We start from the raw sequence: 18,901 nt of genomic DNA, 5'->3' as shown, positions 1-18,901 counted from the left end.
GGCGGGGCAGCCGGGCCCAGGCTGAAGGATTGATGCCATGGAGCTGACAGGAGAAACTTCAGACATTTTACTGGTTGATAGATACATACTACGAGCATTATGTCCTCGCCCTCTACCCCTATGCTCCAAACCCCAATCCTCTGGTCCAAGGCTCCCTTTGACATCAAGGGACATGCACAACATCAGCCACTATCTGGGCCTGAGCAGGATTTGGTGGGTTTTGGTACAGGGCTGACTACAGTCCTCTCGAGAGCATTGGCAGGTGAGGTGGTAGCCCCCTTCTACGCATCTCTCCATTTAAAACTGGCAGGGAAATTTCCTGGCCCTCTGGTAGGCCACAGTTTGTGGTTTCCTCAAACTTGGATTCTTGTGTCTATCATTCAGACAAGAAGCACTCCTCTTAACCCACCAGGAGTGAAGGAGAACTTAGCTGAGTCAAGGTCTTGGACTGAACTGCGTCTGTTAAAGGATGACAGCATTGCATGTGGCATCAAGTCCCAACAGGACCTGAAGCAGAAAGTACATGCTGATCTAAACCTAGGACAGTCTGCAGCAGAGAGGGCCCTGCCAACAGAGCCCTTGTACTCGATAACCTTGGGCCCCTGCTGCCTGGGCCTCTCCTGACAAAGGAAGATACAGAGCCCCACTTTAAGAGGCTTTCTGGAATCAAGTACACAGGTCAAGAAGACAGACAAAGATCAATATCACTTACTTGAGTGCTGGCCGATGGCAAGTCAAGGTCACAAAACTCACAACTGATAGTAGCACCAGCAAGCAGCAGAAATCTTACTCTTTCCCTAGCCTTTGCCCCTGTATTTTCTGTGATTCAAGAAGCTAGTTGAGTGTATCACTGGACGGTGGGCATTGGGAAGGAACCATGGCAGAGATAGGAAGCACCCCTGCTCAAGAGCTCACAGCCAACTGGTGAGCAAGTCAGCACCAGGGCCTGGAGCTTCCAACTGACAGCCCACTTACACCTTGATGAAGAGCGACAGTGGTTGGGAGCTAGAGCTACAGAGACGTCAGACCTGAGTTTGAGTCCTGGGTCCTATCTTTGGCAAGTTACTTAATCTCCAAGCTTCAGTTTACTCCTCTTAAAATAGGAATAGTAATTGTACCTATCTAATGCTGTGAAGATTTGACTGAGACAAGGAACAAAAGCCCTTAGGACAGTACCTGGCACGCACTGCGTGCTGGATGAATGTTCTTAATTGGTGTACTGTTGCTATTACTGTTTTTTCTTCATAAAGTCATGTGCCAGTCCTATTCAAGTGCCAGGGACAGCAAGTGCACTTTTTTGGAACAGCATACGGCCCTCCAGCTGACTGCAAGCTCTGAACCAATGCAGTATGGCAGCGAATTTTCCCTCTTGACAGCCTGCCACCATATGCTTGCTTCCTTATTTCTAACACTGCACACACCACATTTGGTTGTAATTTAGCTCCATACAGAATTGTTCCCCAACTTGATAGAGCTCTTCTGGGGTAGAGTCCATGGATTATTGCTAGTTATCTCTCTGGTGTCTGGCTCAGTAGGTGGCCCGCTAGCAGTTACTGAATGAATGAATGAATGGATGTAGTTTAAAGGGCCTAGGATGCCTTCTCTGTCTTTCCTCACTCTGGCCAGGATTTCTAGAGTGTAATTTGTCTAAATATGCTGCCTTCTCACTCAAACAGGCCCAGGGAAGAGTTTAGATTCCAAAGCATATTTACAATCCAACCTTCTCTGAAGGTGACACATTCAAGGAGTGCCTGTGATATTCTGGGCAACTCTTTCACCAGGCTGTAAAGTGAGCATTTAACATATCACACCTCTTAACAGCGTTTCCACAGATCCTGGCACACTGTTAGCGCTCTCTGTTAGTGTGAAAATCCCCATTTTGTCATGTTATTCTTTTGGTGCCACACCAAGCAGCAGCATGCTAATGTGAGAAAATCTGGAGAAACCCTCTTAGGTCGATGGCCTATGGGGTCATAAACACCATGTCACAGTCCTCCTCTGGTGGCTCATTTACCACACTTGCACTAACCAGAGGCCTTTCCACATGCCAGGCGTCACCCGCCCAGGAGTAAGAGCCAACGCTGACATAAACCCAACTACTGCTGTGTCATTCTCATCCTGATGACTTTCAAATGCAGATTCAGATAATTTATGAGCAAGAAGAATTTGTCACACCCCTAACTAGACTCACCAACTTCAAAGGACCAATTGCAAAGACTCATTTCTAGCCAACAAGTAACAGAGGCGTCACAATATTCTAACAGCCAAGCCCTGGTGTTTAAGTCTGAGGTTCCTTCCACAAGGTAAAATCCAATATTCACTTGACTTTTTTTTTTTTTCTTATTTTAAAGACAAGTTTTCCAGGTCTTGAAAATCAAGAAGTAAGTGGTGGAGCTCTAGGATTTAGAGGACTAAAACTGATTGGCCCAAAGTCAGGGACAAGAAATGGAAAGGACATGTCACAAGCAGGAGTCTGAGCCACAGGCTCTTTACCTTTAGAAAGCTGCCAACTTCCCCCTAGCTCTCCCATACCCAGGACAAACAGGCTTTATCGGCCACCCACACTACATCAGTTAGTAAAAGGGCTTAGGAATGTAAATCACACTGGAGTGAAGTGTGATCCTAATTTGCACTTAATCAAAGCCAATTAGAAGTACATTATTTACACAAAGCCCATGCATCTCAATTATGCTTAGCACAGCCCAAGACAGTTTTGAGTTCAGACCTTAATTCGCTTAATTAGAGAAGTAAACATTTTCACTGAGTCAATCCTCCAGTCAAGTCTAGAGCCTATGGGTAAACCGAACCAAACACACAGAGCTCCTTACTTTACGGCCAAGAAAGGGTAACTAACACCTGTTGGAAATCAGCAGAAAACAAAGATAAGTTCAGACCTGGGGGCTACTCTGGGTTGGACAAGCAGCACTGGGCTTTCTCTTTTACACAATTATTAGCACCTACTCTGCCAGACGCTAAATACCGTATTTGTTTCTCTTCCTTGTCTGTATTTTAAGAAGACAAACCACAACCTAGGAGGATGGGAAAGCCAAGGAACCCAATTCAGCTGTTAGGTGATAATCTCCATTTCTCTGGTTCATGTGGCGCCTGGTCTCCTGAGGCTGAGGCAGTTCCAGGGTAGCTGGTTTGAGTCAGGAGGGGGCAGGAAAGGTCCCAAGGTCAGAGCCAGGCCGCAGGCTGGGAGAGAGCCGTTTAGTCTGAGTAGAGACTTAGAAGAGGGAGATTAAGGCAACAAGGCTTCCAAAGCCTTCAGACCAGAGAGCCAGGAGAGCACGTGGTGACAAGGCTTGGGGCGGGCACTCGTCCCCCCCACCTCAGTGAATAGGGGCGGGGCACAGAGCGGGATGCTGGGGACGCCTCTGCCGCCCGTTCTGAGGCGGCCTGGGGTCACTGTTCAGGGCCCTGCCATGGCTGCGCAAATCCCTCACTTTATTGGTGAGCAGGAGGGTGGAGGACTTATCTGATGGCTCCTCCTCCCGGGTTTACAACAACTGGCATGGCCCCACAGGAACGCATGAATGCCCAGGAAGGTGGAAAAGCCAGTAGGGTGAAGCCTAAGCAGCATTTTCTGAAGCTCAGCCCGAGAAAGGAAAACAGAGCAAAGAAGCGCAGCTGTGAACTGCACTGCTAACTCCAGGCGCCAGAAGCAGCAGAGGGCGGCAAGGACGCGGATCACAGCACCGAAAGTGCATTAAAGCGGCCCAGGCGAGCGAGTTCAACTTCTGACTGGAACTCTACTTCTCGGTTCCAACCACTAAAAAATCTATCTATTTTTAACTTCATTTTGGTAAAAATCCCCACTAAATTCGCTTGGCCAGCCCTTGGTCATCTCTGTCTCCTTCCAAGTAAGGATAAAGAGAATGGAACAAATACAATATAAAATACCTGAGTTCAGATCTTAATTCTGCTTTAATTAGAGAAGTAAACATTTTCACTGAGTCAATCCTGCATTCTAGTCTAGAGTGGGTGTGCAATAAATGCCTGGTGGATCAATCATAGGAAACCAAGACTAAATAGATTCAGCAACAATGGTCCCCTTAGTATTAAAAAAAAAAAAAGTAAAATCTCTGAAAGGACTAGGCAGCACCACTGAATGTCCCAGTGGCTCAGCTGTTTTTGACACACATAAAGGAGCAAAAACGGAGTGAGGCAACCATCACAACTTCTTGTATTACAACAATACAACTTCAGAGTATTATTCAGATGCAATGCCATGGGCTGCTGTCTTTTTCATTTTAAAGGTGGGGGCGGGATCACAAATATATACCTAGCTCTATCTATCTATCCAATTGTTAAAATTCATTTGATGACACAGTTAAGATCTGTGCATTTCACTGTATGAAAATTTTACCTCAATAAAAAATGTTTAAACTTTTACATTTTAGGTAAAGGGCTGGTATATTTTGGCCAACTCATTAAACCAGGATGGAAACAAAATTAATAGTGTTTGATTCTTCTCAAACTGAGGTATAGAAACTTCTAGAAGGGTTTGATCTACAGTACTCTGTGTTGACAGGCTTCCATTTTTTTCATTCAACCCAGCTCTTCTATTTTATTAACAAGGACAAATCCAAACCTTAACTTTCTATAACTTGGGCATTTAACATGTCCTTGGAGCCTTTGTAGGTCAAGCTAGGGAATTTTCCCTTGCTGGCACAGGAAGTCACATATGTCTAAGAGTAAACCAACTTTAGTTCTCAAAAGATTTTGCCTTTGAATTCTTTTAGCACAACCCAAATGAACTAGGTTCTCTGTCTTTGCATATTAACCAAATGCCTCGCCCACTTTTTCCAACCATCCAACTATTAGAAGTCACTCGTCTGGATACTTAGTGATAACTTCTCACTAAAGGCTCAATCTCCTCCTCCTTTTTCAGCTCCCAACCAGGAGGCTGAGTAAAGACTTTACATTGGTGAAATATTGCCAGAGAAGCCATAAAGGAAATTTCACATTTATGAGGTTTACTTTTTCCTAGAGACAAATTTTATTTCAAACCTGAGACCAATTAGGGAGAAAAATAACAAAAGCATGTATGTAGTTAAATGTTCTACCCCGAGCTATACCCTCAACAAAAGTATGAATGTGGCCACTGAGAAACAATCCTGAATAATTCTTTTACAGTGTAAAAAGCACTTTCTCATATACTATTTCATTTAACTTATTAGATATTCACAAAAATCCAAGAGGCAGATACACAGTAGATAACTGGCATGTATATATCATAGTTAGTCAATGAGGTCTTCTGAATCCAAATTCATAAAATGGAGTGAGGCAACCATCACAATAGTTTCTTCCACTGTTACATGAAACAGTCTAAATTGAAATAGTGAATTAGGAAAAAAATTCTTGACTATCTATTACCTGTGTAGCCTTCTGGTAGAAAAGAAGTAACAGAGAGAAGAAAGTGAAGATTCATCATAAAAACAGAGGAGAACTTTTAGTCAACAGAGAAGGGGAGAAAATTATTCTAAATACAACACAAACCCTAGAAACCATTAAAAATTACTGATAAATTCAAACAGAAAAATTCAAAATATTGCATGGTTAAAAAGTATCACAAACATGTTAAAAAACTGACAAACTGGGAAAAATACTTGTAGTACCTATGATACATAAAGTGCTAATTTGCTTAGTATGGAGAAAGTTTCTCCAAATCAATATGAATAAGACTAATAACCCTGGGAGAATATATTCATAAATGACAGATCCAATAAAGGGTTGACATCCAAAATATATAAAGAGCTCATGCACCTCAACAAACAAAAAGCAAATAATCCAATTAAAAAATGGGCAGAGGAGCTGAACAGACAGTTCTCCAAAGAAGAAATTCAGATGGCCAACAGACACATGAAAAGATGCTCCACATTGCTTGTCATCAGAGAAATGCAAATTAAAACCACAATGAGATATCACCTCACACCAGTAAGGATCGCCACCATCCAAAAGACAAATAACAACAAATGTTGGCGGAGAAAGGGGAACCCTCCTACACTGCTGGTGGGAATGCAAATTAGTTCAACCATTGTGGAAAGCAGTATGGAGGTTCCTCAAAAAGCTCAAAATAGAAATACCATTTGACCCAGGAATTCCACTTCTAGGAATTTACCCTAAGAATGCAGCAGCCCAGTTTGAAAAAGACAGATGCACCCCTATGTTTATCGCAGCACTATTTACAATAGCCAAGAAATGGAAGCAACCTAAGTATCCATCAGAAGATGAATGGATAAAGAAGATGTGGTAAATATACACAATGGAATATTATACAGCCATAAGAAGAAAACAAATCCTACCATTTGCAACAATATGGATGGAGCTAGAAAGTATTATGCTCAATGAAATAAGCCAGGTGGAGAAAGACAAGTACCAAATGATTTCACTCATATGTGGAGTATAAGAACAAAGAAAAACTGAAGGAACAAAATAGCAGCAGAATCACAGAACCCAAGAATGGACTAATGGTTACCAAAGGGAAAGGGACTGGGGAAGATGGGTGGGAAGGGAGGGATAAGGACAGGGAAAAAGAAAGGGGGCCTTATGATTAGCATGTATAATGTGGGGGGGGCATAGGGAGGTATGTGCAACACAGAGAAGACAAGTAGTGGGTCTACAGCATCTTAATACGCTGATGGACAGTGCCTGTAATGGGGTTTGTGGGGGGGGACTTGGTGAAGGGGGGAGTCTAGTAACCATAATGTTCTTCATGTAATTGTAGATTAATGATAAAAAAGACTAATAACCCAACAACTATAGAAAAATGAGCAAAGAACATGAACAGAGCATGAAAAAATATGGAATTTAAATGAGAAAAAGATGCTCAATGAAAATCTAAGTGTAATTAAAATTACAATGAAATATCACATTGAATCTATCTGATAGACAAAGCTAAAAAAATCACATAATATGTGAAAAAATTTCAAGTAACATACTGTATTGAAAATGTGTAGAGAAACAAACACAGCCATATACTTCCAGTACATATGTATTATATAGTATAGCAACTATGATGGAAAATTTGGCAGTAGAAAATAAAATTATAGATGCACATACCCTTTAACCTGGAAATTTTACTTCTGGGAACTAACTGAACAGCTACAATTAAACAAATGTCTAAAATTCTAAAAGGATATTTACTTCAGCATTGTTTAGAATGATAAATGACTGAACATCAATTAGATGTCCAGCAATAGGGGGTTCTAAGTAAACTATAGAAAACCACTGCAATGAAAAACTATATTGTCTACAAAAATGAGAAAAAACCATAAATATTAAAAAAGGAAAAATTTCCAAGATATATTGACTTATGATAAAACTAAAGTACAAAATATTATGCATAGTAGGGTGTCCTTTTGACATAAAGACGTACACAGAATATCCTTGCACTGACAGACTGGTAACAGTGATTACCTTTGGGGAAAATCTAGGAGACAGGGGTCGATGACTTTTCACTATATACCATTTTGTGCCTAATTTTCTATTTTTGTTGTACAGTATGTAAGACCTATTTGAACAGCTGAGATACCGTGGGAATAAAGTGGGCCAATGAGTTGAGACTTGCCAGAAAAAGGCTTCAGTCTGTTAAAGGTCCAGGTATACCCACATGGCTCCATCTCTGCTGCCCAACTGAGCAGCCACATGTGAGGAGAGCTGGTGGAACCCCTGGCTCTGGTACTGCCCAGGTAAACACTCATCTGTCACAAGAATGTACTGGAGGGGCCACTTCCAGCAGGATGCACACAAACACACACACACAAACAGTACCAATCTTCTCATGTGAACACACCTTTTGTGCCAAGTTACAAGAAGCTTTTTTCATCATTTGATCAAATCTTTACAGGTTCCTAGAAGGAACCTTGATTTCTTCCTGTTATATAGATCTGTACATTGAAGCTCAGAAAACTTAAGTTACTTACCCCAGATGCAGAAAATCTTTATGTGGCAGAGCTGTGACTCAAACCTAGATGCCCTAATTTCAAATTAGATATTCTTTCTACCATGCCAACTACCTTACATTCCCTTTCACATGTAAATCTGTGACTCCTCCTCCATCCCCCTGGCAGTGTGGATTAAAAGCTATGAAGTATTTATTTTACCTATATAAGTCCCTGGATTCAATGGCATCCAGCAGCCTCCTGCACTTTAACAAACTGCAACTGTCTTTTTCTGGACATCCAGGGTGCTCATGTGTAAAGAGGGCACTTGGACTGTAAAACTTCTGAGATCCCTCACAACTCTACTCTGAAGAGAAGTAGAGGATTTCTTGAGTTCCACTGACAGTGGGGAGCGAATTACCCTGGAGATGAATAACATAAAAAAAAGTACTCATAGCTCTGGAGCCAAGCTAAATACAGAGTTAATGTAGAGAGAGACTGAGAAAGGGAGAACGAGTGAGCCAAGGGAGGCTCAGTGGACTTGCACCGGCACATAGGTCCGGCTGGCCTGGCGCAGCCGAGCCCAGCGTGGATTGTAGTTACCTGCCTGGCTTTTTTTTAACCCAAGCGAGGGGTCAGTGCCACCTCACCATGGAGGCCCAACGGCTTGGCCCACTACTTTAAATATGGTTTGTGGGCTACACCAGGGTGAATTGAACTCTGTGTCCTCCAAGGGATTAAGATCAGGTGTGCTTATCCAAATGGCGGTGATGGGGACAAGTGAACAGATAATAGGCTACATCAACATCAGACCCAAAATCTTCTTAAAAATATCCTCTGGAGGGCTCCAGGGAAAAATCTGTAAAATATAAACAATGGCTAGTGAATCTCTTAGCCACAACAGGCTAGCCAGAAGCTGCCATTCAATAAGAACCCAAATGATAAGGAATGGAAGGAACTCCTTGTCTGCTCACACACCTGCACAAAGGGCATCACTGACTTAAGAAAAAAGAAGAAATAAACAAGAGCTTCCGTTCCATTAAGTGTGTCATACTAGGTTGCCCCCTTTCAAAAACAACAGCTTTACTAAGATATAATTCACCTACCATACATTCTACTCATTTAAAAGGTACAATGCAACAGCTTTAATATATTCATAGAATATGCAACAATCACCACATCTATTTGACATTTTAATTACTCCAAAAAGAAACACTGTGCTCTTAACCATCACCTCCCCAACTTCCTGTCCCTCCCGTCAGCCACAGGCAACAACTGATCTACTTTCTGTCTCCCTAGATTCTGCCTATTCTAGATATTTCATATAAAAAGGAACCTACAATCTGGCTTCTTCCAGTCACAAATGTTTTCAAGGTTCATCTCTGTTGTAGCATGTATTAGAACTCCATTCCTTTTTAAGGCTGAATAATATCCCATTGCATGGACATACTATATTTTATCTATTAATCTGTTGATGAACACTCAAGCTGTTTCCATCTTTCAGCTATTGTGAATAATGCTTCAATGAATATTGTTGTACAAGCATTTGTGTGAATCCCTGCTTTCAATTACTTTAGGTATATCCATTCATCAGTTGATAATAGTTCCTACTGCTTGCCTATGAATGACCACTAATTATTATTTGGAATTAATGCTGCCATGAACATTTGTGTACAGGTTTCTGTATGGACATGCTTTCTTTTCACTGGGGTATGTGCCTGGGTGTGGAAATGCTGCATCACATAGTAACTCTATGTTTAACCATTTGAAGAAATGACAGGCAACTTGCCAAAGAAGCTGCACCACTTTGCATTCCTAAGGGTTCTAATTTCTCTACATCCTTATCAGTATTTACTATTATCTATCTTTTTTATTACAGTTATCCTAGTGGGTATGGAGTGAGCCTCCCTTGGCTCACTCTCCCTTTCTCAGTCTCTCTGGTGTATTTCCCTGGTGGTTAATAATGTTGAGCATCTTTTCACATGATTGTCAGTCATTTGTCTATCTTCTTTGCAGAACTATCTATTCAGATCCTTTGTTCATTTTTAAATTGGGCAATCTGTCCTTTTATTATTGAGTTGTAATAGTTATTTATATATTAAGATACAAATCCCTTATCAGATATGTGATTTGCAAAAATTGGCTCCTATTCTGTGAGGTGTCTTCTCACTTTTGTGTTATTGTCCTTTGAAGCAAAAAAAGTTTTTAATTTTGATGTTGTCCAGTTTATCTATTTTTTTGTTTGTACTTTTGGTGTCATATTTAAGAAACCACTGCTTAATCCAGGGTCACAAAGATTTACACCTATGTTTTCTTCCAAGAGTTTTATAGCTTTAACTCTTATATTTAAGTCTTCGATCCATTTTGAGCTAAGTTTGTATGTGGTATGAGGTAGAAGGTCCAATGTCATTTTTTTGCATGTGAATATATAACCGTCCCATCACCATTTGTTGAAAAAACTGTTCTTTCCCTAAAGAAATGTCTTGGCACCCTTGTTGAAAATCAATCGACCATAAATGTGAAGGTTTATTTCTGGGCTCTCAATTCTATTCCATTGATCTAAATATTTATCCTTATGCCAGGACCACGCTGTCTTGATTACTGTAACTTAGTAGTAAATTCTGCAATTGGGTAATTGAAACCTATAATTTTGTTCTTCTTTTCAAAGAGTATTTTGGCTACTCTGCATCCCTTGACTTTATGTATGAATTTTAGGACTGCCTTGCCAATTTCTGCAAAGAAGTCAGCTGGGATTTTTATGGGGATTTCACTGAATATGTAGATCAGTTTGGGGAGTTCCACCATCTTAACAATATTGTCTTCCAGTCTATAACATGTATTTCCATTTACTTAATTTTTTCCGTCAAGCAAAAAAATTTTCTTTACCAAGCAAAGGTACAAACACCTCCCAAAGTCAAATATGACTAGAGACATAGAACTTCAGTGAATTACAGAAAATTTTTCAAAGTGGTTCTGTTTCTATAATCAAAACCTATGTTACTTATATTATAAATGGTATGATCTGGTGTGGATGTTGACAGTGGAGGAAGATAAAAGTTTGTGGGGCTGGCATATATGGGTGCTCTCTGTACTGTCCACTCAAGTTTCCTGTGAACCAAAAACTGCTCTAAAAAATAAAGTCTATTAAAAAACAAATAAAAATTTAAGAAGGATAAATAGTACATCATTCCACTTATATGAGGTATCTAAAGTAGTCAACTCAGAAACAGAAAGTAGAATGCAGTTACAAGGGGGTTGGAGCAGAAGGGAAATGGGGAGTTATTGTTCAATGGGTAGAGTTTCAATTTTGCAAGATGAAAAATTTCTAGAGCTCCACTGCACAATAATATGCATAAAGTCAATACTACTGTACATTTAAAAATGGTTAAGATGGTAAATTTTATGTTAAGTGCTTTTTTTACCACAAAATTAAGAATTTGAATCTGGTAAAGGGAAAGCAAAAGAAAACTAAAAAATGTGGTGGTGGGGGTTAGTGGTAGTGATACAAAAGGAGAGGGATAGACAGACACTATCATTTACTAATTCTGCCTTCCCAATGGGAATGACGATATATCTTGAAGATAAGAGTTTATGTCTTATTTACTTTCATGTCTGAGTAGTCAAGATAATCTTCAGTTAATAAAAATATTGAATAGAAAAATGAATTAATAAATAAATGTAAAACAGTCAAGTAAAGGTACAAACAGCACTCAAAGTCAAATATGACTAGAGACACTGAATCATCAGTGAATGAGAGAAGATCTGTGGCCTGAGTGACATCTACACGTGAGTAATGGTTTCTCTCCAGGCACAAAATGTAGGACATGATATTAAATATTCAAGAGATACATGACCTAGCATTTTGGGGGGTGGGGGTGTTGGGTTTTCAGTGAGCTCTGAGCACACACACAGACTGATCTAGGACAGGTGGTGGACACAGAGGAGACAAAACAAAGGAGAGTCTTTACCCTACGGTCATGTTTCAAGTCAAACACAGCCCTTCCCGGCTAGGCTCTGGAAAATTCCATGTTTTGCCTCCTTTCCACGTCCCTCCTTGAGTTCACAATCAGATTGTAAGCCCACGGGCATCCCATGCTTCTTGCCAAGGATGACAGTTTTTGGCAACATGGCATTCATTCATTCATTCATTTATTCACCCACTCACCCACCACTCATGGCTAAGTGTTGGGAATTCAAAGATAAATAAGACATGATCCCTGTTACTGTAGCTCTTGGTAAGGACCCTGAATGTTTCTGAGGGACAAGTCAATTTCTTGTTTAAGTTTCCAAAGAAAAAAAAGCCTTGACATCACTACTTACTATCTTTTCATTTACCAACCACTGTGGCAATTTAAAAATTAACTTTCCTACCCTAGTAGTCAGGGGACAAGAAGAAAAGAGTCTTGCTTTTGGAATTCTGGCTTTATAAAGACTATATGGAGTGTCCCCCCATTTGAATGTATCTCTGGCTGGAGATAGTTAATCTCTGGCAATGGATGATGTGCGTGTGTGAGGACACTGTTTATTCTAGCATTTCTGCAATTTACAAATTGAAACAAATAATGGTGGAGACACTCGCAACTAAGGAAAAAGGGTGTTTACAAAGTGGGAGAAAATAGACTAAATAGGCTAGATTACAGAAAATTTCTAACACGGCATGGGATGGGCTCCATAACAACAGAAGGTGCAAAGGGCTATGAGTCACACTTATTGTAGCAATTAGATCTTTTAAAAGATTTCCTAAATATGTCAGTTTCAGAAAATTATCTACATGCAGGGCCATCTTGGTAAACCCTGGGGATACTAGACAGGAAAATTTTCCGAGGACTCTTGTTTCATCTCTCCATCCTTGATATAGCTTCTCAGATACCAGGTCTAAGTTTAGTGTTAAATCATTCAAACTCAAGGTGCTTCTCACACTTTCCTTTGGAAACCAATTCTCCATTCCCAACCCCTTCCTTAAATGGCATTGCTCACGGTGAGTTTCCTTGTGAGAAGCGTGCAAGAAAGATTTCCTCTAAAAATCCACACACTGGTCATTTTCTTTGTCCGCTAATGGGCTTAGAGCTCTCTCTCTCTCTTTTTCCCTAACCCCTCTCAATTTTTAAAGTTATCTGTCTCCTTTGCCTTTTGTATAGCTTCTCATTTTAGCCTTGAATGTCATATCTAACTCCTTAAATACCAGGACAAATATGAGGTCAAATCCTAAACCACAATCCTTCATTTGCTATCTTGGTTGCTGCAGAAGTATTCATATGAAAAACATCAAATTACTTGTTAATGATCCAAAGGGGACTGCCTAGAATAGATACAATTTTAATGAAAGTGAGGACAAGTTTCCCCCCTGTAGAAACTGACCCTGACCACACAGACTTTCATATGATTTCCTATCTCCAGAAAAACAATAATCAAACAGCAACTCATTAGAGATGAGGAAGGGAAACAGTTTGGTAGCTCTGAAAGGTGACACTGGGCTTCCACAAGATAAAGACATATATCTTTTATGGGTGGGTAAAGAATAAGTAGCTCCCAGCTCATTTAGCAAGAGAAGGTGTAAGTTCACAAGTGCTTATTAAAAGAATAGTATGGCCTAAGATGTTTTTAGGATAAAAGGATAGACTCTTTCATACACAAAGCCCAAGACAGGACCACACAGACACTGTGAAATATACTACTTGATAGAGTAAAAAGAATGATGATATATGCAGCGAGATCCTGAGGTTCATTTCTTTATTACATGAGCTTGTTTCACTAAGTCTGGGTATGAACTGGCAATCCTTCTGCGAAATCAGCATGAACTGAAGCCAAGACAGGATTGTAGAAACCAGGCCCACAGAGGCAGAATTTTGGTCTAGGATATTTTCCAAGGAAAATGTTGATTAGATGTTTTTCTTCCTTGGACAAGAGAGAAAATAATGCAACAATTGTCAAATATCTATTATGTGTCAGGCACTAGGAACTTATGTACAGTATCTCATTTAACGTCAAAATATCCCTGTGAGGTAACCTGTGTAAGTTATATTTATCTATCTTATAAAAGGGTAGTATCTTATATAAGGTGACACAGCTAATTAAAAAAAGGTGGACCAGACCCCAGGCTGTCTGCCTCCAAAGATTGTACCTCTCTGCAAAGTAGTTTCTTAATATCATACGTCTAATATCCCTTTCATATTTTAGAAACCTGACCATAACTTTCTGTTTAGCTCTCTTTTTTGGGTCAGAGTTTTTAAAAAGGATTTATAAGATTTTAAAGATGTAAAGATACAGATGAAATCTCTGTGTACCTTATGCCAGTCCCATTTCCCCCTCCTGCTGATACCTTACTAATTTTATTCCTCTACAATCTGTTTTTTTTTCCTCAATCTATTTTTAAGGTTTATCTATGTTACTACATACAGTTTTAGTTCATTCACTTCTACTCCATATAATAAATATATCATGATTTTTCAAGAAAATCCCTTCTTTTGTTCACTTGCAATGAACATTATCTTATGAGTCTTCTTTTATACAACTCAGAACTTTTCTGTGGATTACATGTTTAGGTGGAACCACAGGATCCTAGAAATAATAGTATTGATAATAAATGACACTTAAATAGTACTTATTTTGTGGCAAACATTGTTCTAGGTGATTGACTAACTTTTACTTCTCACAAAAACCTTATGAGGATTCTGTTACTATCCATTTTTTAGATAGGAAGTAGTCTGGCTCTAGAATCTATGCAACTTTACTAGATATTGAAAACTCCCTTCCAAAATGATTATACCATTTTATACTTCCACCATCAGCATATGAGATTCTACATTCTTGCCAACACTTGTGGTCAAAGTTTTAAATTATGCCATCTTAATATGAAGCACTAAATTTTTCCTGTATGGATAAGCATTTGTCCGTGCACAATTTATTGACTAGTCCATCTTACACTACTTACTGATCTGTAATGCTGTCTCTATTATATTTCAAGTTCCACATACATGTGGATTCCATTTGACTGTCTATCTCTGTAACAATGACATTCTGTCCTATTACAGTTTATAATACAATTTTATTATCTGGCAGACAGAAATTAAATGAGATGCTAAAGAAAATCATAATACATTTGTTGTTCTCCAAAACTGTTCTTTGCTGTTTTGACCCTTTGGTGTTCCACATGAAGTTCAAGATCACCTTGAAAAATTCTATGGAATAAACCTGCACTGGACATTCTCTGATTGCTCTTTCAGACCTACCTTGCACTCCTCTCCACCTTGCCCTCTCCCCATGAGGCTGTCCTCCAGATGTGCAGCCTCAACAGTGCCCCTTCATCCTGGGTTCAGCCAGTGAGAGTCAATGGAAGGAGAATGAAGAGCAGGAGGAAAAATAAGTCAACATATTTTTCCCCTGTGGCTTTCCTGCCATGGGGCCCAGGTTGGCAGTGGCTGTTTCTCTACAGAAGGCCTGTCAGGGGGCTTCTCCTAAAGCTATAGGTATCGTACTCTCTGGATTCTGACCACTGTTCCACCCCTTGCTGTTCTTGGCCCTGGGGTGCTGAAGGCTTCTTGCTTTTGATAGCTGAGGGTGCTTCACCTTCCCCTGTTGGTTTCTTGGTTTCCCTAAGCTTTGTCTAAACTTTTGTAAACAGACCCTTCATAAACTCTCTTCAGTAAATACTTGTGTGTGTGCCAGGGCTTTGACTTACTCAAAATCTATTTATGATTTTGATAAGAATTTCACTTCAATTTCTTGATTAATTTGAGGATAACTGACAACTTTAATATACTGAGTTTCCTTATCCATGAACATGTTATATCCATTTATCTAGGTCTTCTTTCCTCCCTTCAATTTACTTTTATAACTTTTCTATAAACATTTTACATATCTTTTTTAAGGATTATTTCAGGCTTCTTTGTGCTTTTAATTGTTATTGCAAACAGGATCTCCTCTCTGCTTGGTTATTGCTGGCATGCAGGAACATCATCAATTTCTGTATCCAACTTTGTTAAACTCTTATTAATTCTAATAGCTTGTTGATTCTCCTGGATTTTCTGTAGAGAAAATCTTATCATTTGCAAATAAGGTCAGCTATGTTTCTCTCTTTCTAATTCTTGTATCTCTTACTTCTTGTTCTTACTTTCTTACATTGGCTAGTACTTCCATACAGTGTTGAATAGAAGTGGTATTAAGGGACATCCTTGTCTCATTTCTCATAGCATTCTCTGCACTAAGTAAAACCACTGTAAATCCTAAAGCTATGCCTTCCAGCTTCCATTTTCCTTTAATTAATTATATTCAAATTAAAATGCTCAGGAGTCACATTTGCCAAAAAAGTCATGTTACTGCTATGTGCCCAGAAATGCACAATATAACATTCTAATATAGAAATGACACATGTTGACAATCACAGTCTACACTGACACAGCCTAATGTGAGCTGTGAGCCTTGGCTTGGGTATAGCTATTTAAACAGTAAGAGTCAACCAATTCCTGCATAAACTGCCACCAATTCATATACTAGAAATTGTGGAGATGGTCACATCAAACATCACATGATTTACCATTTTAGCTTTTGGGACTGGGGGTAAAACATGCAGAAAAGATATAAACAGCTTTTTTCTTTTTTAATGAATGTAATAACAGAAGAGTAATGAGGTTGGAAAACAGATGTGGACAAAGGGAAAGCGCATGCTACAGTGTGGCCCACACAATCTGGAAAGGGATGATAAAAACAACTTTACAAGCTGTTTTGAGTCTTGAATTAAAAGGAGTAATCAAGCAAGGCTGACTTATAAAGGGTCAGGGGGGTAGCATCCTGCAGCAGAGACTAAGCAGAACTCCTTTTCCTTAACTATCCCCTGCCCAGCTAAGTCTGGGAAGGAGGATTTCCCTGGGTAGCAGCCTCTCTGAAGATATTCTTGCTTGTTGTTTTTAATAACTGCCATCCAACCTCCGTTCTCTGCCCACCCACTCCCCAGGGAGGTACTTCCCTAATGGGTTGGCTCTTTCTAGTCTGGTTTTAGTCTCTGGCTCTTTATATTTTGATGGGGGCACCTCAGTGTCTTTCTATGGCTTCCAGGCACAATGTGTCAAATTAGATAAATGTGTTTGATGTTGGTGTGGGAGGGCTCTCATCCTCTAAATGATTTCTTCCCACACCCTTTCCACCATGTCTGCTTCCTAGAGTAATTAGAATGTGAATAATAAAAGAATTCCCACTTGTGAGTATCTAACCCCTCAAATAGAGGTGTTTTTTTACATTTTAACAGTGCACATATAGTAGAGCAACATCAAGAGGTAAATGCAGCATACTGGTAAAAGGAAGATCAAGCCTTATCCTGTTTCCAAGATTAACCACACAAAGAGAATTTTCTTCTGCTCTCATGGGCATTGTTATTAATGGTGTTTTACGGCAGAATTGTCAGACACTCATCAGTTTACCAAACTATGTTAGTCTGCACAAAGTGTCTCTCAAAGTGGTGCTGTGAGAAAGCACTCTGCCGCAGTTGTCTGACTTGGCCTCTGAAAGCTTTCAAACTCAACTACTGAAGTCCAGCCAGCATCTAATTTTACCCGTGAGTTCCAGGAGAGAGTAAAGCTGGTGGGAAGATTACAGAGTTCCTTGAAGCTCTGACCTACAACAGGAAAAGAGTTGTCAGCCTTCATGTCTCTCACCCTAAATCCCAAGGAAAACAACAGTGGCAGGGCGTTTTATAACACGTTCCCATTGTAAAATTGCATATTTCAGAAACATGATGCTGGCTCTCTCATTTTCCATAGACCTCGTGTCAGTACAAACAGATGACCTTAAAATGAAGATTCTTAATTAAGCTTTTCAATTCCAATCTGTCTAACCTAGTTGGGCTCTCTGGGTTTTCTTATAAAACTGTGGAAATAAACTGTTTTCAAACTGGCTAATGTCTCTACATATTCAACTCGGATCACTGCATTAACATCCAGGGAATTTCTGATAATGTTAGTGTAAATACCACAGGGATTTCAAAGTTTCAGGGGCATTTTGAGCTTTCTGTAAACAGAGTAGAAAAATAGGGCTTTGAAGTTAAGTCTTGGCTTTGGCATATAACAACTCAGGCAAGTTGCTTGACTTTTCCAAAACGTATGTGTAAAATGGGTGTAATAATACATTCCTTAAAGCATTGTTGGGAGGATTAATGACAATCTGTGTGAGGCAACCTGCACAGTGCTTAACTCATACAGAAGTTAACCCACATATAAACATTGGCTAATGTCAGTCTAAAGTGACAGAAAGCAAATCCATAGTTTTGTTCAGTAAAGATGCCGTGGGTGACACCCTCTAAGGAAAAAGATGACCTCCGGTGCCCCTAGAAGCAGTAGGAGGATCAGCCAACAGGAAAGCAGAAGTGATAGCAAGTGTCTGATGTCTAGGGAGATTTCCAATATGTCTGCCCTAGGCCAGTAATGGACAACTGCCCGGTCTAAGGCTCATGCCTGGGAAAGAACATGAGCCTCTTCTTGGAGGCAGGCTGATGAAAGGAAAAAAACAAGAGAACCAGTTCCCATGGGTGGAAAACTTCAGTGGCTTCATTACAATTCTCCTGCTGACCAATGTGCTTTCTGGAATAGCAGTTCACATAGTAGCCAGTAACCTAAGAATGGACCACCACTTAGTGGAGAACCTCAGCTTCTGCGGTGTTAAGCAGGTGATCTGATGTTCTCAGCCTCTATGAACAGGCCTGGACAATTGCTGCGCTATAAAGGACAGAGCTGGACTCTAGTAAGAACAAAGCACAAACAATACCAGATCATTGACCATAATTCTGGGTCATTATCTGGCTAAATTCAGTGTTCTCAATTTCTAGGTCCCCTAGAGAAGAAGAGAGATCAGCATAGACTGGTTCTGCTGACTCCCCCCCAGTCTCTTTCAAAATAAAAAAAGTCAGGATCATACTACTTTTTCTAAGCAACTACAAAGTACCTGTACTACTGCTCATCTATCCCCTATCACACTTCTGCCTCCTAAGAGGAGAGATTTTAGAAAGGGCTCAGACACTAGAAAGCTTC

The 18,901-nt window shown here is 39.9% G+C and overlaps 1 protein-coding gene across 22 annotated transcripts in view; it reads right to left on the bottom strand.

Annotated features, from left to right (window-relative positions):
* BCAS3 (BCAS3 microtubule associated cell migration factor) overlaps positions 1 to 18,901 on the bottom strand; it is a 632,290-nt gene that overhangs the window by 84,513 nt on the left and 528,876 nt on the right. The window contains exon 24 of one of the 22 annotated variants that reach the window (XM_073235303.1): positions 7,050 to 17,493. The exons of the other annotated variants lie outside the window; for them this stretch is intronic. Within the exon in view, the coding sequence (XP_073091404.1) occupies positions 17,330 to 17,493 (164 nt within the window). The 3' untranslated portion in view covers positions 7,050 to 17,329. Of the gene's footprint in view, positions 1 to 7,049; positions 17,494 to 18,901 lie in introns of those variants that run through there. 22 annotated transcript variants of the gene reach the window in all.

The sequence above is a fragment of the Manis javanica genome, chromosome 4, assembly GCF_040802235.1.
Source record: "Manis javanica isolate MJ-LG chromosome 4, MJ_LKY, whole genome shotgun sequence".
NCBI lineage: Eukaryota > Metazoa > Chordata > Mammalia > Pholidota > Manidae > Manis > Manis javanica.
This window is presented reverse-complemented; position numbering and strand designations above follow the sequence as displayed.